The 24,569-nt window shown below is 41.4% G+C and overlaps 1 protein-coding gene across 12 annotated transcripts in view; it reads left to right on the forward strand.

Moving 5' to 3' along the window:
* plekha7b (pleckstrin homology domain containing A7b) overlaps positions 1-18,850 on the forward strand; it is a 181,191-nt gene extending 162,341 nt beyond the window's left edge. For 11 of the 12 annotated variants that reach the window (XM_082969559.1, XM_082969560.1, XM_082969562.1 and 8 more), the window contains 2 exons: positions 16,264-16,417; positions 18,135-18,850. In XM_082969559.1, coding sequence (XP_082825685.1) covers positions 16,264-16,403 — 140 coding nt within the window. In that variant the 3' untranslated portion in view covers positions 16,404-16,417; positions 18,135-18,850. The remainder of the gene's footprint in view (positions 1-16,263; positions 16,418-18,134) is intronic. The other variant, XM_082969563.1, reaches the window with a different exon arrangement.
* Positions 18,851-24,569: the final 5,719 nt, after the last annotated feature.

Genomic DNA, 24,569 nt, shown 5'->3' on the forward strand with positions numbered 1-24,569 from the left:
TACCAACACACACAACTGGACACACTCTGTAGTAATACCAACACACACACAACTGGACACACTCTGGAGTAATACCAACACACACAAAAGGACACACTCTGTAGTAATACCAACACACACAACTGGACACACTCTGTAGTAATACCAACACACACAACTGGACACACTCTGTAGTAATACCAACACACACAACTGGACACACTCTGTAGTAATACCAACACACACAACTGGACACACTCTGTAGTAATACCAACACACACAACTAGACACTCTGTAGTAATACCAACACACACAACTAGACACTCTGTAGTAATACCAACACACACAACTGGACACACTCTGTAGTAATACCAACACACACAACTGGACACACTCTGTAGTAATACCAACACACACAACTAGACACACTCTGTAGTAATACCAACACACACAACTGGACACACTCTGTAGTAATACCAACACACACAACTGGACACTCTGTAGTAATACCAACACACACAACTAGACACACTCTGGAGTAATACCAACACACACAACTAGACACACTCTGTAGTAATACCAACACACACAACTGGACACACTCTGTAGTAATACCAACACACACACCTGAACACACTCTGTAGTAATACCAACACACACAACTGGACACACTCTGTAGTAATACCAACACACACAACTGGACACACTCTGTAGTAATACCAACACACACAACTGGACACACTCTGCAGTAATACCAACACACACCACTGGACACACTCTGTAGTAATACCAAAACACACAACTGGACACACTCTGTAGTAATACCAACACACACAACTGGACACACTCTGTACTAAGACCAACACACACAACCGGACACACTCTGTAGTAATACCAACACACACAACTGGACACTCTCTGTAGTAATACCAACACACACAACTGGACACAGTCTGTAGTAATACCAACACCCACAACTGGACACACTCTGTAGTAATACCAACACACACAACTGGACACACTCTGTAGTAATACCAACACACACAACTGGACACACTCTGTAGTAATACCAACACACACAACTGGACACTCTAGTAATACCAACACACACAACTGGACACTCTGTAGTAATACCAACACACACAACTGGACACACTCTGTAGTAATACCAACACACACAACTGGACACACTCTGTAGTAATACCAACACACACAACTGAACACACACTCTGTAGTAATACCAACACACATAACTGGACACACTCTGTAGTAATACCAACACACACAACTGGACACACTTTCTGTAGTAATACCAACACACACAACTGGACACACTCTGTAGTAATACCAACACACATAACTGGACACACTCTGTAGTAATACCAACACACACAACTGGACACACTCTGTAGTAATACCAACACACACAACTAGACACACTCTGTAGTAATACCAACACACACAACTGGACACACTGCAGTAATACCAACACACACAACTGGACACACTCTGTAGTAATACCAACACACACAACTGGACACACTCTGTAGTAATACCAACACACACAACTGGACACACTCTGTAGTAATACCAACACACACAACTGGACACACTCTGCAGTAATACCAACACACACAACTGGATACACTCTCTGTAGTAATACCAACACACACAACTGGACACACTCTGTAGTAATACCAACACACACAACTGGACACACTCTGTAGTAATACCAACACACACACAACTGGACACACTCTGGAGTAATACCAACACACACAACTGGACACACTCTGTAGTAATACCAACACACACAACTGGACACACTCTGTAGTAATACCAACACACACAACTGGACACACTCTGTAGTAATACCAACACACACAACTGGGCACACTCTGTAGTAATACCAACACACACAACTGGACACACTCTGTAGTAATACCAACACACACAACTAGACACACTCTGTAGTAATACCAACACACACAACTAGACACACTCTGTAGTAATACCAACACACACAACTGGACACACTCTGTAGTAATACCAACACACACAACTAGACACACTCTGTAGTAATACCAACACACACAACTGGACACTCTGTAGTAATACCAACACACACAACTGGACACTCTGTAGTAATACCAACACACACAACTGGACACTCTGTAGTAATACCAACACACACAACTAGACACACTCTGTAGTAATACCAACACACACAACTAGACACACTCTGTAGTAATACCAACACACACAACTGGACACACTCTGTAGTAATACCAACACACACAACTGGACACACTCTGTAGTAATACCAACACACACAACTGGACACACTCTGTAGTAATACCAACACACACAACTGGACACACTCTGTAGTAATACCAACACACACAACTGGACACACTCTGTAGTAATACCAACACACACAACTGGACACACTCTGTAGTAATACCAACACACACAACTGGACACACTCTGTAGTAATACCAACACACACAACTGGACACACTCTGTAGTAATACCAACACACACAACTGGACACACTCTGTAGTAATACCAACACACACAACTGGACACACTCTGTAGTAATACCAACACACACAACTGGACACACTCTGTAGTAATACCAACACACACAACTGGACACCTCTGTAGTAATACCAACACACACAACTGGACACACTCTGTAGTAATACCAACACACACAACTGGACACACTCTGTAGTAATACCAACACACACAACTAGACACACTCTGTAGTAATACCAACACACACAACTGGACACACTCTGTAGTAATACCAACACACACAACTGGACACTCTGTAGTAATACCAACACACACAACTAGACACACTCTGTAGTAATACCAACACACACAACTAGACACACTCTGTAGTAATACCAACACACACAACTGGACACACTCTGTAGTAATACCAACACACACAACTGGACACACTCTGTAGTAATACCAACACACACAACTGGACACACTCTGTAGTAATACCAACACACACAACTGGACACACTCTGTAGTAATACCAACACACACAACTGGACACACTCTGTAGTAATACCAACACACACAACTGGACACACTCTGTAGTAATACCAACACACACAACTGGACACACTCTGTAGTAATACCAACACACACAACTGGACACACTCTGTAGTAATACCAACACACACAACTGGACACACTCTGTAGTAATACCAACACACACAACTGGACACACTCTGTAGTAATACCAACACACACAACTGGACACACTCTGTAGTAATACCAACACACACAACTGGACACACTCTGTAGTAATACCAACACACACAACTGGACACACTCTGTAGTAATACCAACACACACAACTGGACACACTCTGTAGTAATACCAACACACACAACTGGACACACTCTGTAGTAATACCAACACACACAACTGGACACACTCTGTAGTAATACCAACACACACAACTGGACACACTCTGTAGTAATACCAACACACACAACTGGACACACTCTGTAGTAATACCAACACACACAACTGGACACACTCTGTAGTAATACCAACACACACAACTGGACACACTCTGTAGTAATACCAACACACACAACTGGACACACTCTGTAGTAATACCAACACACACAACTGGACACACTCTGTAGTAATACCAACACACACAACTGGACACACTCTGTAGTAATACCAACACACACAACTGGACACACTCTGTAGTAATACCAACACACACAACTGGACACACTCTGTAGTAATACCAACACACACAACTGGACACACTCTGTAGTAATACCAACACACACAACTGGACACACTCTGTAGTAATACCAACACACACAACTGGACACACTCTGTAGTAATACCAACACACACAACTGGACACACTCTGTAGTAATACCAACACACACAACTGGACACACTCTGTAGTAATACCAACACACACAACTGGACACACTCTGTAGTAATACCAACACACACAACTGGACACACTCTGTAGTAATACCAACACACACAACTGGACACACTCTGTAGTAATACCAACACACACAACTGGACACACTCTGTAGTAATACCAACACACACAACTAGACACACTCTGTAGTAATACCAACACACACAACTGGACACACTCTGTAGTAATACCAACACACACAACTGGACACACTCTGTAGTAATACCAACACACACAACTGGACACACTCTGTAGTAATACCAACACACACAACTAGACACACTCTGTAGTAATACCAACACACACAACTGGACACACTCTGTAGTAATACCAACACACACAACTGGACACACTCTGTAGTAATACCAACACACACAACTGGACACACTCTGTAGTAATACCAACACACACAACTGGACACACTCTGTAGTAATACCAACACACACAACTAGACACACTCTGTAGTAATACCAACACACACAACTGGACACACTCTGTAGTAATACCAACACACACAACTGGACACACTCTGTAGTAATACCAACACACACAACTGGACACACTCTGTAGTAATACCAACACACACAACTGGACACACTCTGTAGTAATACCAACACACACAACTGGACACACTCTGTAGTAATACCAACACACACAACTGGACACACTCTGTAGTAATACCAACACACACAACTGGACACACTCTGTAGTAATACCAACACACACAACTGGACACACTCTGTAGTAATACCAACACACACAACTGGACACATCTGTAGTAATACCAACACACACAACTGGACACTCTGTAGTAATACCAACACACACAACTGGACACACTCTGTAGTAATACCAACACACACAACTGGACACACTCTGTAGTAATACCAACACACACAACTGGACACACTCTGTAGTAATACCAACACACACAACTGGACACACTCTGTAGTAATACCAACACACACAACTGGACACACTCTGTAGTAATACCAACACACACAACTGGACACACTCTGTAGTAATACCAACACACACAACTGGACACACTCTGTAGTAATACCAACACACACAACTGGACACACTCTGTAGTAATACCAACACACACAACTGGACACACTCTGTAGTAATACCAACACACACAACTGGACACACTCTGTAGTAATACCAACACACACAACTGGACACACTCTGTAGTAATACCAACACACACAACTGGACACACTCTGTAGTAATACCAACACACACAACTGGACACACTCTGTAGTAATACCAACACACACAACTGGACACACTCTGTAGTAATACCAACACACACAACTGGACACACTCTGTAGTAATACCAACACACACAACTGGACACACTCTGTAGTAATACCAACACACACAACTGGACACACTCTGTAGTAATACCAACACACACAACTGGACACACTCTGTAGTAATACCAACACACACAACTGGACACACTCTGTAGTAATACCAACACACACAACTGGACACACTCTGTAGTAATACCAACACACACAACTGGACACACTCTGTAGTAATACCAACACACACAACTGGACACACTCTGTAGTAATACCAACACACACAACTGGACACACTCTGTAGTAATACCAACACACACAACTGGACACACTCTGTAGTAATACCAACACACACAACTGGACACACTCTGTAGTAATACCAACACACACAACTGGACACACTCTGTAGTAATACCAACACACACAACTGGACACACTCTGTAGTAATACCAACACACACAACTGGACACACTCTGTAGTAATACCAACACACACAACTGGACACACTCTGTAGTAATACCAACACACACAACTAGACACTCTGTAGTAATACCAACACACACAACTAGACACACTCTGTAGTAATACCAACACACACAACTGGCACACTCTGTAGTAATACCAACACACACAACTAGACACACTCTGTAGTAATACCAACACACACAACTGGACACACTCTGTAGTAATACCAACACACACAACTGGCACACTCTGTAGTAATACCAACACACACAACTGGACACACTCTGTAGTAATACCAACACACACAACTGGACACACTCTGTAGTAATACCAACACACACAACTGGACACACTCTGTAGTAATACCAACACACACAACTGGACACACTCTGTAGTAATACCAACACACACAACTGGACACACTCTGTAGTAATACCAACACACACAACTGGACACACTCTGTAGTAATACCAACACACACAACTAGACACACTCTGTAGTAATACCAACACACACAACTGGACACACTCTGTAGTAATACCAACACACACAACTGGACACACTCTGTAGTAATACCAACACACACAACTGGACACACTCTGTAGTAATACCAACACACACAACTGGACACACTCTGTAGTAATACCAACACACACAACTGGACACACTCTGTAGTAATACCAACACACACAACTGGACACACTCTGTAGTAATACCAACACACACAACTGGACACACTCTGTAGTAATACCAACACACACAACTGGACACACTCTGTAGTAATACCAACACACACAACTGGACACACTCTGTAGTAATACCAACACACACAACTGGACACACTCTGTAGTAATACCAACACACACAACTGGACACACTCTGTAGTAATACCAACACACACAACTGGACACACTCTGTAGTAATACCAACACACACAACTGGACACACTCTGTAGTAATACCAACACACACAACTGGACACACTCTGTAGTAATACCAACACACACAACTGGACACACTCTGTAGTAATACCAACACACACAACTGGACACACTCTGTAGTAATACCAACACACACAACTGGACACACTCTGTAGTAATACCAACACACACAACTGGACACACTCTGTAGTAATACCAACACACACAACTGGACACACTCTGTAGTAATACCAACACACACAACTGGACACACTCTGTAGTAATACCAACACACACAACTGGACACACCTCTGTAGTAATACCAACACACACAACTGGACACACTCTGTAGTAATACCAACACACACAACTGGACACACTCTGTAGTAATACCAACACACACAACTGGACACACTCTGTAGTAATACCAACACACACAACTGGACACACTCTGTAGTAATACCAACACACACAACTGGACACACTCTGTAGTAATACCAACACACACAACTGGACACACTGTAGTAATACCAACACACACAACTGGACACACTGTAGTAATACCAACACACACAACTGGACACACTGCAGTAATACCAACACACACAACTGGACACACTCTGTAGTAATACCAACACACACAACTGGACACACTCTGTAGTAATACCAACACACACAACTGGACACACTCTGTAGTAATACCAACACACACAACTGGACACACTCTGTAGTAATACCAACACACACAACTAGACACACTCTGTAGTAATACCAACACACACAACTGGACACACTCTGTAGTAATACCAACACACACAACTGGACACACTCTGTAGTAATACCAACACACACAACTGGACACACTCTGTAGTAATACCAACACACACAACTGGACACACTCTGTAGTAATACCAACACACACAACTAGACACACTCTGTAGTAATACCAACACACACAACTGGACACACTCTGTAGTAATACCAACACACACAACTGGACACACTCTGTAGTAATACCAACACACACAACTGGACACACTCTGTAGTAATACCAACACACACAACTGGACACACTCTGTAGTAATACCAACACACACAACTGGACACACTCTGTAGTAATACCAACACACACAACTGGACACACTCTCTGTAGTAATACCAACACACACAACTGGACACACTCTCTGTAGTAATACCAACACACACAACTAGACACTCTGTAGTAATACCAACACACACAACTAGACACACTCTGTAGTAATACCAACACACACAACTAGACACTCTGTAGTAATACCAACACACACAACTGGACACACTCTGTAGTAATACCAAGACACACAACTGGACACACTCTGTAGTAATACCAACACACACAACTGGACACACTCTGTAGTAATACCAACACACACAACTGGACACACTCTGTAGTAATACCAACACACACAACTGTACACACTCTGTAGTAATACCAACACACACAACTGGACACACTCTGTAGTAATACCAACACACACAACTGTACACACTCTGTAGTAATACCAACACACACAACTAGACACTCTGTAGTAATACCGACACACACAACTAGACACACTCTGTAGTAATACCAACACACACAACTAGACACACTCTGTAGTAATACCAACACACACAACTAGACACACTCTGTAGTAATACCAACACACACAACTAGACACACTCTGTAGTAATACCAACACACACAACTGGACACACTCTGTAGTAATACCAACACACACAACTGGACACACTCTGTAGTAATACCAACACACACAACTAGACACACTCTGTAGTAATACCAACACACACAACTGGACACACTCTGTAGTAATACCAACACACACAACTGGACACACTCTGTAGTAATACCAACACACACAACTGGACACACTCTGTAGTAATACCAACACACACAACTAGACACACTCTGTAGTAATACCAACACACACACCTGGACACACTCTGTAGTAATACCAACTCACACAACTGGACACACTCTGTAGTAATACCAACACACACAACTGGACACACTCTGTAGTAATACCAACACACACAACTGGACACACTCTGTAGTAATACCAACACACACAACTGGACACACTCTGTAGTAATACCAACACACACAACTGGACACACCTCTGTAGTAATACCAACACACACAACTGGACACACTCTGTAGTAATACCAACACACACAACTGGACACACTCTGTAGTAATACCAACACACACAACTGGACACACTCTCTGTAGTAATACCAACACACACAACTGGACACTCTGTAGTAATACCAACACACACAACTGGACACACTCTGTAGTAATACCAACACACACAACTGGACACACTCTGTAGTAATACCAACACACACAACTAGACACACTCTGTAGTAATACCAACACACACAACTAGACACACTCTGTAGTAATACCAACACACACAACTAGACACTCTGTAGTAATACCAACACACACAACTGGACACACTCTGTAGTAATACCAACACACACAACTAGACACACTCTGTAGTAATACCAACACACACAACTAGGCACACTCTGTAGTAATACCAACACACACAACTGAACACACACTCTGTAGTAATACCAACACACACAACTGGCACACTCTGTAGTAATACCAACACACACAACTGGACACACTCTGTAGTAATACCAACACACACAACTAGACACACTCTGTAGTAATACCAACACACACAACTGGACACACTCTGTAGTAATACCAACACACACAACTAGACACACTCTGTAGTAATACCAACACACACAACTAGACACTCTGTAGTAATACCAACACACACAACTAGACACACTCTGTAGTAATACCAACACACACAACTAGACACCTCTGTAGTAATACCAACACACACAACTAGACACACTCTGTAGTAATACCAACACACACAACTGGACACACTCTGTAGTAATACCAACACACACAACTGGACACACTCTGTAGTAATACCAACACACACAACTAGACACTCTGTAGTAATACCAACACACACAACTAGACACACTCTGTAGTAATACCAACACACACAACTGGACACACTCTGTAGTAATACCAACACACACAACTGGACACACCTCTGTAGTAATACCAACACACACAACTGGACACACTCTGTAGTAATACCAACACACACAACTGGACACTCTGTAGTAATACCAACACACACAACTGGACACACTCTGTAGTAATACCAACACACACAACTGGACACACTCTCGGTAGTAATACCAACACACACAACTGGACACACTCTGTAGTAATACCAACACACACAACTGGACACACTCTGTAGTAATACCAACACACACAACTGGACACACTCTGTAGTAATACCAACACACACAACTGGACACACTCTGTAGTAATACCAACACACACAACTGGACACACTCTGTAGTAATACCAACACACACAACTGGACACACACTCTGCAGTAATACCAACACACACAACTGGACACACTCTGTAGTAATACCAACACACACAACTGGACACACTCTGTAGTAATACCAACACACACAACTGGACACACACTCTTCAGTAATACCAACACACACAACTGGACACACTCTGTAGTAATACCAACACACACAACTGGACACACTCTGTAGTAATACCAACACACACAACTGGACACACTCTGTAGTAATACCAACACACACAACTGGACACACTCTGTAGTAATACCAACACACACTCTGTAGTAATACCAACACACACAACTGGACACACTCTGTAGTAATACCAACACACACAACTGGACACACTCTGCAGTAATACCAACACACACAACTGGACACACTCTGTAGTAATACCAACACACACAACTGGACACACTCTGTAGTAATACCAACACACACAACTGGACACACTCTGTAGTAATACCAACACACACAACTGGACACACTCTGTAGTAATACCAACACACACAACTGGACACACTCTGTAGTAATACCAACACACACAACTGGACACACTCTGTAGTAATACCAACACACACAACTGGACACACTCTGTAGTAATACCAACACACACAACTGGACACACTCTGTAGTAATACCAACACACACAACTAGACACTCTGTAGTAATACCAACACACACAACTAGACACTCTGTAGTAATACCAACACACACAACTAGACACTCTGTTGTAATACCAACACACACAACTGGACACACTCTGTAGTAATACCAACACACACAACTGGACACACTCTGTAGTAATACCAACACACACAACTGGACACACTCTGTAGTAATACCAACACACACAACTGGACACACTCTGTAGTAATACCAACACACACAACTGGACACACTCTGTAGTAATACCAACACACACAACTGGACACACTCTGTAGTAATACCAACACACACAACTGGACACACTCTGTAGTAATACCAACACACACAACTAGACACTCTGTAGTAATACCAACACACACAACTAGACACACTCTGTAGTAATACCAACACACACAACTGGACACACTCTGTAGTAATACCAACACACACAACTGGACACACTCTGTAGTAATACCAACACACACAACTGGATACACTCTCTGTAGTAATACCAACACACACAACTGGCACACTCTGTAGTAATACCAACACACACAACTGGACACACTCTGTAGTAATACCAACACACACAACTAGACACACTCTGTAGTAATACCAACACACACAACTAGACACACTCTGTAGTAATACCAACACACACAACTAGACACACTCTGTAGTAATACCAACACACACAACTAGACACTCTGTAGTAATACCAACACACACAACTGGACACACTCTGTAGTAATACCAACACACACAACTGGACACACTCTGTAGTAATACCAACACACTCAACTGGACACACTCTGTAGTAATACCAACACACACAACTGGACACACTCTGTAGTAATACCAACACACACAACTGGACACACTCAGCAGTAATACCAACACACACAACTGGACACACTCTGTAGTAATACCAACACACACAACTAGACACACTCTGTAGTAATACCAACACACACAACTAGACACACTCTGTAGTAATACCAACACACACAACTGGACACACTCTGTAGTAATACCAACACACACAACTAGACACCTCTGTAGTAATACCAACACACACAACTGGACACACTCTGTAGTAATACCAACACACACAACTAGACACACTCTGTCAGTAATACCAACACACACAACTGGACACACTCTGTAGTAATACCAACACACACAACTAGACACACTCTGTAGTAATACCAACACACACAACTGGACACACTCTGCAGTAATACCAACACACACAACTGGACACACTCTGCAGTAATACCAACACACACAACTGGACACACTCTGTAGTAATACCAACACACACAACTGGACACACTCTGTAGTAATACCAACACACACAACTGGACACACTCTGCAGTAATACCAACACACACAACTGGACACACTCTGTAGTAATACCAACACACACAACTGGACACACTCTGTAGTAATACCAACACACACAACTGGACACACTCTGCAGTAATACCAACACACACAACTAGACACACTCTGTAGTAATACCAACACACACAACTGGACACACTCTGCAGTAATACCAACACACACAACTGGACGCACTCTGCAGTAATACCAACACACACTGCACCAGGTCTGCAGAAATCATAACACTAATATGTCTGAGGCTGGGAGAAACTCATGACTACATGGGATAAAAGAAAAGGACTGTTTGATGCTCTCAGTGACTCTTCTTTGAATATGTATACATAAAAGGTTTCCAACATTTCCAAACGTCAAATTATATTTCTGTTGCAAAGGCGTTGATGGACATACATGAATGTTCTGAATAACTGGTCATCTTCTCACTACAAACTTCCACAATACGTTTTAGTCTTCACTATTCAAACCTGATCTTGGTGGTAGAACTTCTGCCAATCATGTGTCATTTTTAATAACTATACATATGTTTGAGTACCTAGTCCTCCCCTTTTTGGTTCTTGGACAGATTCTAAGAGACTGATGACACTCTTGTGTGGATGTTCGTCATGGCAGGGCCAAACACTTTCAGAAATGATTATCTTTCAAGTATGTGTCTGACAATATCAGTCAAATCTACCTTGCATCTCATTGACATCCTCTGGATAGCTGAAGACGGGATAAAGAGAGGGTAGCTCCTCTTTCAAGAGTGCTCTGCGGATGATGGAGGAGGGGAGGGAAGAGGTGCAAAGCCGGGCTATCAGGCCATTCATCTCTTAATAACTCAATATTATTTCTTATAAGTGAGGCCTTATGAGTAAAGACAGAGATAATTGCGATCCGTGTCTAATCTTTCAGACGGGGAGGATTCTCTTGATGAGGCTATTTTGTGAGGCTGATCAATGACCCAGTAAGACTGTGCTCAGGCTCTCAACGGCATCCTCCCGTAGCTGGCTCTTTGAACACGGTTCTAAACCCTCATAAAAGACACCCAGATCACTTTTCATCTTTACCTTGCAGCAGGCAGGTTCACTCTTCCAGTAGCATCATCAGTAGCAGCCCTTTAGAGGAGTTGCGTCTCTCTCTCTTCTCCTCTCTCGTTCTCTATCTGTCTCTCGCTCTTCTCTTTCTTTCTCTTCTCTCTCTCTGTCACACAGACTTACACTCAAGTGTCAGGATGTGATGGAGCTGAATATGCACAGAAGAGCAGAGTCAACAATTCTAACAATCTTTCCAGCGTCGAGAAATATCAGAATACATCACACGAGGCATCTTGTCAGTAGAGACCAAATCAATGTTTTTTTCAACTCTTTGGTATAAAAGGAAGGTGTGTGGGTGCACTTTTCAAATCCCTGAATTGAAAGAAACTTCTTTCAATGGGATTATGTATAATTCAGAAATAAACATTGGCATTTTATTGACATGCAGCTACATGATAATTGATTGAAGTGACATCTTATACACTGCTCAAAAAAATAAAGGGAACACTTAAACAACACAATGTAACTCCAAGTCAATCACACTTCTGTGAAATCAAACTGTCCACTTAGGAAGCAACACTGATTGACAATAAATTTCACATGGTGTTGTGCAAATGGAATAGACAACAGGTGGAAATTATAGGCAATTAGCAAGACACCCCCAATAAAGGAGTGGTTCTGCAGGTGGTGACCACAGACCACTTCTCAGTTCCTATGCTTCCTGGCTGATGTTTTGGTCACTTTTGAATGCTGGCGGTGCTTTCACTCTAGTGGTAGCATGAGACGGAGTCTACAACCTACACAAGTGGCTCAGGTAGTGCAGCTCATCCAGGATTGCACATCAATGCGAGCTGTGGCAAGAAGGTTTGCTGTGTCTGTCAGCGTAGTGTCCAGAGCATGGAGGCGCTACCAGGAGACAGGCCAGTACATCAGGAGACGTGGAGGAGGGCATAGGAGGGCAACAACCCAGCAGCAGGACCGCTACCTCCGCCTTTGTGCAAGGAGGAGCAGGAGGAGCATTGCCAGAGCCCTGCAAAATGACCTCCAGCAGGCCACAAATGTGCATGTGTCTGCTCAAACGGTCAGGAACAGACTCCATGAGGGTGGTATGAGGGCCCGACGTCCACAGGTGGGGGTTGTGCTTACAGCCCAACACCGTGCAGGACGTTTGGCATTTGCCAGAGAACACCAAGATTGGCAAATTCGCCACTGGCTCCCTGTGCTCTTCACAGATGAAAGCAGGTTCACACTGAGCACATGTGACAGACGTGACAGAGTCTGGAGACGCCGTGGAGAACGTTCTGCTGCCTGCAACATCCTCCAGCATGACCGGTTTGGCGGTGGGTCAGTCATGGTGTGGGGTGGCATTTCTTTCGGGGGCCGCACAGCCCTCCATGTGCTCGACAGAGGTAGCCTGACTGCCATTAGATACCGAGATGAGATCCTCAGACCCCTTGTGAGACCATATGCTGGTGCGGTTGGCCCTGGGTTCCTCCTAATGCAAGACAATGCTAGACCTCATGTGGCTGGAGTGTGTCAGCAGTTCCTGCAAGAGGAAGGCATTGATGCTATGGACTGGCCCGCCTGTTCCCCAGACCTGAATCCAATTGAGCACATCTGGGACATCATGTCTCGCTCCATCCACCAACGCCACGTTGCACCACAGACTGTCCAGGAGTTGGCGGATGCTTTAGTCCAGGTCTGGGAGGAGATCCCTCAGGAGACCATCCGCCACCTCATCATGAGCATGCCCAGGCGTTATAGGGAGGTCATACAGGCACGTGGAGGCCACACACACTACTGAGCCTCATTTTGACTTGTTTTAAGGACATTACATCAAAGTTGGATCAGCCTGTAGTGTGGTTTTCCACTTTAATTTTGATTGTGACTCCAAATCCAGACCTCCATGGGTTGATAAATTGGATTTCCATTGATTATTTTTGTGTGATTTTGTTGTCAGCACATTCAACTATGTGAAGAAAAAAGTATTTAATAAGATTATTTCATTCATTCAGATCTAGGATGTGTTATTTTAGTGTTCCCTTTATTTTTTTGAGCAGTGTATTTTATTGTTTTACTGTACGGTGTGTTTAGTGTTCAAGTTGGTTTGGTGTCTTGTGTGTTATTGGGCATGGTGGGAGTGTCCCTGTGTTGTAATATTTGAGACCAGTCTCGAGACCACATGTTGGGTGTCTCAGTCTTGTCCCTGTGTTGTAATATTTGAGACCAGTCTCGAGACCACATGCTGGGTGTCTCAGTCTTGTCTCAGTCTTGTCCCTGTGTCGGAAATGTTTTTATTCGGTCTTGACTTTGTCTCGGACAATGAGGACTTGCAATTTCTGGCCGAGACCAATCAGCTCCCATTCAGTCAGTCCATAAAACCACTTTGCCAGGCCAAATATATACACTCCTTTCATTACACATTAAAATCTTATCGCCAATTGAAACCTGGGCTTCCTTCATTACTCGTAACATTACTGTCCTTTATTTAAAAATATCCTCAAACTTTGTCACGCTCGTCAGAATGTCCTTGATTTGCTGATAGGGAGGAGTGGGAGACATTGTCTGAAAGTTGCACTCTCACTATTAGTAAGGGGAGACTTGGGGAAGATGTAATACTGTATGTTTTGTCTTTGTATCTATTATAGACCTGTTTGGGTAAGTGATCCTTAGTGGAGTGTCTCTCTGTTTTCCTCAGCAGCATATTGTCACCATTCTGAATGTCTACACCATCCATATGTTCTTCTGAAATATCAACACAGAAATACTGGACAATTATGGTTGCGATTTGACACAATTACAACTATGGTCTTGAATTGGAATCACATTTTTTCTGGTCGCCATCCTCCCGGCATTTTTCTTGTCAACCCCCTCCCAGATCATGGTCTTGACTCGGGCTCAATTTTCTCCGGTCTTGGTCTTGAATCGGTCTTGCTTTAAGTGGTCTTGAAAACAACACTGCCTTTGGATTTGCCAGTGCTGCTCCTAATGTGACTAATGTCCTGTTCTCCTCTTCCTCTCTGTCTTCCTCTTCTTCTTCTCCCTGTATCTACTTCTCAGTAGTACCACTGCACCCTAACATCCCCACCATGCCTCCTCCTCCACCTCCTCCTCCACTTCCTCCTCCTCTTCCTCCTGTCTCTCAGGCACCTCCCCCTCCTCCTCCTCTAAGCAACGGATTTCACTTCTCGTTTGTCTAATCAGAGAAAACAAAGTAAGGACTAAGAGCATGCTAATGGGATTGAGGCTTCACTAATTCTCCCTAACATGGGTGCTGCTTCACACCTCTCTGTCTGCATGATCACCGCACTGTTGTAATTCTGAAGGTAGTAGATCACCCCTCTCATTATCGTCAGCATACCTACACATCTGCAGGCAGCCAGCTAATCTCAATGTGCTAATTGTCTGTAAATTGTTTTTGTAACTTTATCCAAAATGTGTGTTGGGCAGGGTAAGGGGGCAAAACAAATGCCACTAGCTACGTGAGCATTGTGTGCAATTAACAAAGAAGTGAGACACCTTTTGCTTCAGCACCTTGACAGTGGAACAAGTGTTCACAGCTGCATTCCACAACACCAATTATCCCACCATCTGTAGACTGCTAACAGTATTCACCAAAACATGTAGAACAGGGAGAAAAATAAAAGTGATGCAAACACATTGGGACTGATCATGATACTGTGTAAGTGTGTCCAGTTAACTGGCCCTCTCAGGCTCTCTACTGTACTGGCTCAATCATGCACCATCCGTTGGCTATCCTTGACTACTAACCCTATCCCCTTCCTTATCCATGGCACTCTGCAATATGTGTGGGACAGTGCGCATGTTTTTGTGTATGTTTGGTGTCTTCCACCTTGTTGGTGTCTATCAACAACCCTGTCCTGTTTCCTTCCTCATCCATGTGTGCTGCTCAGCTGAAAGGGTCAGGGTCAGAGGTTATGATGTGTGGACATTTGGAAATGCCCAAATGACACCTTATTCCCTATATAGTGCGCTACTTTTGACCAGGAACCATAGGGCCTATTTAGTGAATAGGATGCTATTTGGGACGCAGGCAATATGTTTGGAGATGGCTTCAGTATGCACAGCCAAGCCTAGAATCTGCACTTATATATTATTTTTGGAAAGGAAATTGTTAGACAGTAAACGACAGCTATGTTTGTTTCCAAAGGATACCTAAAGATACAGCTCCTATATGTGTTCTAAAAGAAACAAGCTGTGTCCACTGAATCAGTCTCACACACAGTAGGATGTTGTTGTATGACTTTGTTGTTTCCACCGCTTGGTTTAACAGTACACTGTAGCATTTCATTCAGTTGCTTCAAGTTTGTTGTGATGTGAGTTGAGTTGAGTTTATGAGGGAAAAAATGACACAAAATTCTTCCACTATGTGACATGCTGTACAGAAAGACAGAGAGCAGAGAATGTTTACCAGTTCACCATGTAGTAAGGTACAATGATCCATTAATGCCATATGTGGTGTATGGTGGCTTGGGTATTTTGGGTTTTGTCTTTCTTGCTTTCAAAAACGGTGGTTTTCTCATGGTTTCCTATGAGACTGATATTCCCTTTTAAAGATCTGGTGTGTTATATGATGCACTTTATGTTGTGGTGAGTTCTGCTGCATCATCTTCATTATGGCTGGGATGCGTTAAGGTTAAAAAACTTGAACCATGTACTGTACTTTGGTATTCAGTAAGACCATGGTATTTGATTAAAATATATATATATATATATATATATATATATATATATATATATATATATATATATCTACTTTATTAGCCTAAAATCCTGATAATACGGTTTGATTGAATCCCAGCTAAGAATGTATTCTTCATTTCCTCCCATTCTTCCATTCTGCTTGGTGTTCTAGGATTTCTCATAGTCTTCCTAAACTAACTTTATGTGTTTTGTTGATTTTCCCTCAGCCAAAGCGCTTTCTGGACACTGAGGTGCTGTTCCATGATGACAATACAACCTGGATTCTTGAAGAAAGAAAGACCTTGTTTGGTTGTGACAGTTACACTGTTATACAGTAGATGGGCGTTAGTGAACATTTAACCTGCCCTCAGTAGCACGCAGCAGGACTTACTCGCTGATGCATTTTTAGTAGCTAAAATGAAGTAACTATTTTCTTAAGAAAATGTATGTCTGCTGTGAAAGCTGCTGTGCATATTAACTTTGGAAGTGTCTAACAGATGTTAATCCCATAATAGAAAATGTTTTATACACGTTATTGCACTTTTAGCATTATACTGTAGAACTGAAAGAGATATTTTCAAGGTGAGAATGTTTTGTCTTGCAGTGTGATCTGAATTTGGAGGGAACTTGTATTTTTTCAAAAAGGTTAATGAGAGTATTCACCAACTGGAAGGTCGATATGAACATGATAAGGTACTGAACATGTGTCATGTTGATTGTATTTTTGTCAAAACTCAGATGATATTCTTACACCAAATCACTTGAAATGTAATCTGTGTTTGTATCTAGCACTGCCAGTCTCTTATTGGCTTGCCAAATTGATTTTATTTTTGCTTACAACATTGGGAGGAAAATAACATTGAACATAATATTTTCTGGATGGCTTGGGCAGGTTGCACAATGATAATTATTAAAAATGTAAATATTAAAGATATTAACATGACATTTGCCTTATCAAATGTTTTGTCTTCAGACAACAGACTCATGCAGTAGTCGTAATAACCGGTTTAAGATCACGGTATACTGAGGTATTCAGAGAATATGAACCCCCAAAACTCTTAGGTCTTATAGCCTATTGTACAGTATTGAATTTAAATCATATGTTATTGCGTCAGTTTAATAATTGTACTACTATGTGGATGACAGTTGAATAATATGGTTGACTGTGTTGGAATCTTCAAAACCCTTTATCTTGTGCCAGTTCTGATAACCTTCTCTTCATGCTGACCAAAAAGTACAACATGTAGCCTCATCACAGCTCCAAGTATTCTTTTTGAACATTCCTATTGATTGCTTTGACCTGTTACATTTCATTCTATTATCTGAGAAGGGAATCCAACTTTACAGGCTCAAACCAAATGAGGCAAACTTTCAATACAAAAAAACATTAAATGTTTCTTTAGTTTAAAGCTTCACCTTCTTAAAGGGCATTTTCTATTCCATGTCTCTACATTTTCAACTGGGAAGGTGGGTAGTAATAACATTGGTGTATCTGAAGCATAGAATTTGTATCTTTAAATCAAAGATCTTTTACTTTGTAAAATAAACCTCTTGAGATGAACATGGCATCGAACTTATGAATCAAAGCTGATGGAATTATGAATCTAAGCTTTTTGCAACTTACTTTTTCACATGTTCTGTAAATGGAAGGTCAGCTATATAAAAATCATGACTAGAATCAATTGCAATCGATCTTTCAGTCCTATACATAATTCTACAGTTCTAACATATTCGTATAGCATGTACTGGTATCTTGCTTATAGGCTATGCTCCTTTGGCTGGTGGTCCAGTAAACTGCTCTCGCCTCCCTTGTGAGATCTTTATCTTTAATTGGAGAGTAACTACATACCCTTGTCTGCATCGTGGTACTCTTTGAAAACACCTGTGAGAGGGGATGCACCTCCCAGAGCTCCACAGTGGGAGCTGCCACATCTCCTCTCTCTCCATGCCATCTCGAGGAGTGGGAGTGTGGGCCCCAGAGTGCCTGCTAGCCCTGGTGGGTATAAGACCCATCACATCCGCTATTCTGCTTATTTTGCAATAAATGGGCTGTTTTTTTCCTCCTCCTGCAGAAATTCACCCAAGACCATCCACTGAGGATTGTGGCATTTCCATTTATTGACGTTTGGCTGCTGGTTCATATACATTTGTTATGCTATGCTCTGGACTTCAAAGAGAATGAAATAGGGCCTATTATGCTAATTCTGTCTTCTTCTGTTCAACGTAATCAAGGCCTCGCACATTAATCCTTTACAAAATGTTCCTCACTGACTCAAGGAAAAGGTTTTCAAATGTACATGAATAGAAAAAGGAATTCCAGACTTTCCCAGTAGACTCCAAAATTCTGTAGCTGAGCACTTGGGGGGAGACAACCTTTAGTCATTTTGAAACTATAAATGATTTGAGAACTTGAAATGAAATCCAGAGTAAACAACTGTGAAAAACAGTGAAGGTTTCTCTTCCCACATGATTGTAACAGGGTGGAACTGTTTGTTGGTAAACATGCCCCATGTTAACCTTTGCCGGTCCCAGGTATAGCTCGTTTCAATAAAGGGCATGGCCCTGGGTATTTAAGCTTGACTTTTTGTGTAATTCACAATATTCCATGACCACTAGAAGGCTGGCGTGTGCAGGGAGGATGGTCTAGTAGTGAAAGCCCAGTCAGTGTCTCTACTAGACACCATACAAATCCTGACTGGACTCTGATTGGACTCTGATTGTACATGAGCTGAACCAAAGGATCCAACACAAAAGGTACGTTGATTCTAAAATGGTCTTTTATGCTCTTTTATCATCTCAAGATCAATATACATGCTTTAATAAGGGATGGGCTGGTGTTCAATTATTGAACAGTTAAGAATTATTGAATATTCTCTCCCAACACACTGTACATGCCTACATAAAATGAAAATAATAAAATAAACCCGTAACGTTTTAAGACTGATATTTATTAGTATATACGTTGTCTCATTCTTGCTCAGTTTATTGCAATACAACTTATTCAATGGTTAAAACAATGTACTTGTGCTTCAGCACAGCCTTTCAGGGTAGACATATACACTTTCTTCAGAAAGTATAAACACCCCTAGACTTTTTCCACATTTTGTTGTGTTTCAGGCTGAATTTAAAATTGATTCAATTGAGATTTGTTGTCACTGGCCTATAATGTAAAAGTGGAATTATGTTTTTAGACATTTTTACAAATTAATAAAAAATGAAAAGCTGAAATGTCTTGAGTCAATAAGTATTCAACCCCTTTCTCATGGCAAGCCTAAATAATTCAGGAGTAAAACTGTGCTTAACAAGTCACATAATAAGTTGCATAAGTTGCATGAATGACTACCTCATCTCTGTACCCCACACATACAATTATCTGTAAGGTCCCTCAGTCAAGCAATGAATTTCAAACACAGATTCAACCACAAAGACCAGGGAGGTCTTCCAATGCCTCGCAAAGGGCACTTATTTGTAGATGCGGGAGAGAAAAAAATGACATCTATTATCCCTCTGAGGAAGGTGAAGTTATGAATTACACTTTGGATGGTGTTTCAATACACCCAGTTACTACAAAGATACAGAATGGAGTGAAGCACAGGCAAAATCCTAGCGGAAAACCTGGTTCAGTCTGCTTTCCACCAGACACTGGGAGATGGATTCACCTTCCAGCAGGACAACAACCTAAAACACAAGGACAAATCTACACTGGAGTTTCTTACCAAGAAGACAGTGAATGTTCCTGAGTGGCCAAGTTACAGTTTTGACTGAAATCTACTTGAAAATCTATGGCAAGACCTGAAAATGTTTTTCTAGCAATGATCAATCACCAATTTGACAGAGCTTGAAGAATTTGAAAAGAATAATGGGTAAATGTTGCACAATCTATGTGTGGAAAGACCTTAGAGACTTACCCAGAAAGAGTGCTTCTACAAAGTATTGACTCGGGTGTAAATACTTATGTAAATGAGATATATCTGTATTTCATTTTCAATAAATGTTTAAACATTTATAAAAAGATGTTTTCACATTGTCATTATGGATGGGTGAATTTTTTGTAATGTTAATCCATTTTTAATTCAGGCTGTAACAAAAGAAAATGTGGAATAAGTCATGGGGTACGAATACATCTGAAGGCACTGTAAATAGTGTATATGATAACAGGTTTATGTAAACACAGTTGTTCTACCCTATAAATGATTGAGTATGAATGTTCAAAAAATGCTGTGTTAAAGAAAACAATGAAATGCTCTCATGTTCCTTAAACGGCTTGCATTTACAATACCTACAATGAATTGGGCTTTTTGTGTACATGAATGAAGCAGATGCCCTTGGGCTTCCTCTTTGATCCAGCAGCAGCTCAAACTTTGTCTGCCTCTTAGCAACACATTTCACTTCAAATTAAGGCACAACTCTGTCTGCAAGCACAAAAGAAAAAACCTGCACCGTGCTGAAATGTATTGCAGTGTTGGTTATTGGTACAAATGAACGTTAGATGAGTAGTTTTAATAAGGCTCACTTTCACTCTCTCACTTTGGGTTGTATAGAGGATGTGTTGTGCAGATGTGTGCCATCTTCAGGCCCTTTTAATCCTCTACGAAGCAAGCATTATGAAGATGATGATGATGATGACGAGAACACACCCTCACCATAAAGACTGAACATTTCCCAATGGTTTAATAATTGAATGGGTTAGGGCATTGGTTACTGCTTGTGTGTAAAGGGCTCTGTTTTCCAACGTTTCATATCATGCCATAGTTGAGATCTCATTCCACCATTTCATCTGCAGCAGTTAATTGTTTAGTCATCGAGTGTTTGTGTGTTTGTTCAGGTATTGTAAGCCTTTGACTTTTAGTGAACCTTTTTATGTGAGGGGCAACAACCTACATTTTCACTCTGCTGATCAATGACGGAAGACACTGCTAACATGGTAAGAATCTCACACATTTTTCAACCCTCTTCAAGCCCCACCCCTGAGCTAGCAATATGCATTAGTGGAGTTTGTGCAGATAGTAATGAATTGGTAATTAAGTAGTTCAATATAGAAATATGACGTCCTTATCATTATGTAATTAGACAAAGCATTTAGATTCCCTTATTTAAAAATGATGAATTAGTCGTTCCCTGTTAACCTAAAAGGAAACATTAGATCCTGACTAAACTTTGAGGAAATTTGGAGTTACAAGTAAGAGATTTGGGTCAGCTAATGAGAACAGAGTGTCCCACTTTACAGGTCCAATTGGGAGAAGGAGGATTTGCATGTATGCAAATGTTGTTTGAGTTAATTACATAACTTGGCATTCATTAATAATGAAGTGTGGTGGATGTCGGCCTTTATGCCTGGTTCATGTCCAGATTGTGGAGCGTTCATTGAGTGTGTCAGTTTGTGAAAGCAATGGAGCACCCACCCACCCAACCTCCATCAATAATGCCAGTTTACAGACTGGTCATCATACATGATGCTCTGGAAATATGGTAATTGATTTGACCTTTCTGACCTTTCTCTTTTGGCATCTGGAGTCAAATAAATTAGCAGTACCCTATTTAGTATGTGCCAAGTCAAATAACATTGATACATGTATCAATTTGTCTTATTTTTGCTGTATAGCTAAGGTATGATATTACCTTAAGAGCTAACTGTATGTAGGCCTATAAAACATTATTGAACATTATAAACCAAGTAGTTTCGGTCCTGGATTCTGATTGGCTGAAACAGCACTTCAGCCGTGTGTATACAGTGTCAGACAATATACCATGGATATGACGCAAAAATACTTGTTTACTGTTCTACTTGTGTTGGAAACCAGTTTATAATAGCAATAAGGCACCTCGGGGGTTTGTGGTATATGGCCAATATACCACACCCCCTCGGGCCTTATTGCTTCATTATCAACCTTGAGAATACATTTGAACCATGGAAAGTAACTGTGCCTGTTAGCACTGTATATAAAGGAAGGCTTGTGAACACTCAACTTATGCAGGAAAGTGTTTACCTAAATAAATCATTATGAGAAAATAACCCCTATTTACACATTCCAGGTGAGTATATTTCTTAAAATATATTTTTTAACATTCTGCTGGCAAGTTGTAACAATGTTTTTTTAATTATTGTGTATTTTGTAGAATCATTTGACAATCATTTGACAATTATCTGAAGACTAACACAGTTGAGTGCAGTCAGTAGCCAGGATGTCAAATACTACATACGTTAAACTTGCAATTAACTTTGACCAAGAATTACAAGGAATACTTTGGCACACTTTAAAATGAATGTCCTCAGTCATGTTTACCATTGTCAACTTCAACCTGTTAGGGTTTTATCTCAATAAAGGAATGGCTAACTTTATGACAGCTCCCAAAGGATCAACACCTCAACTTGAAAAGGGCCTATGTTCAGTGCAGAGCATTATAGTCAAATATGTTGCACACATGTTCCTCCCATGAAGCTATTATCTATAATTAAAATGTTTCTAAAGTCTTGCCACCAACACAAAACGTCGTAATGAATTGGTTTTCCGACCACCAACAGTTAATTGATCCCTTCTTGTTTCCTGCCACATAATATGTTGCAGTTTGTTATTTTCTGTTCTTTATGGCTCCTCTGCAATGCACACCATCATTTTCTTTGTCATTTTATTGAGCTCAAATATTTTTGAAGGTAGTGAGGC

The sequence above is a fragment of the Salmo salar genome, chromosome 26, assembly GCF_965601325.2.
Source record: "Salmo salar chromosome 26, fSalSal1, whole genome shotgun sequence".
Taxonomy (NCBI): domain Eukaryota; kingdom Metazoa; phylum Chordata; class Actinopteri; order Salmoniformes; family Salmonidae; genus Salmo; species Salmo salar.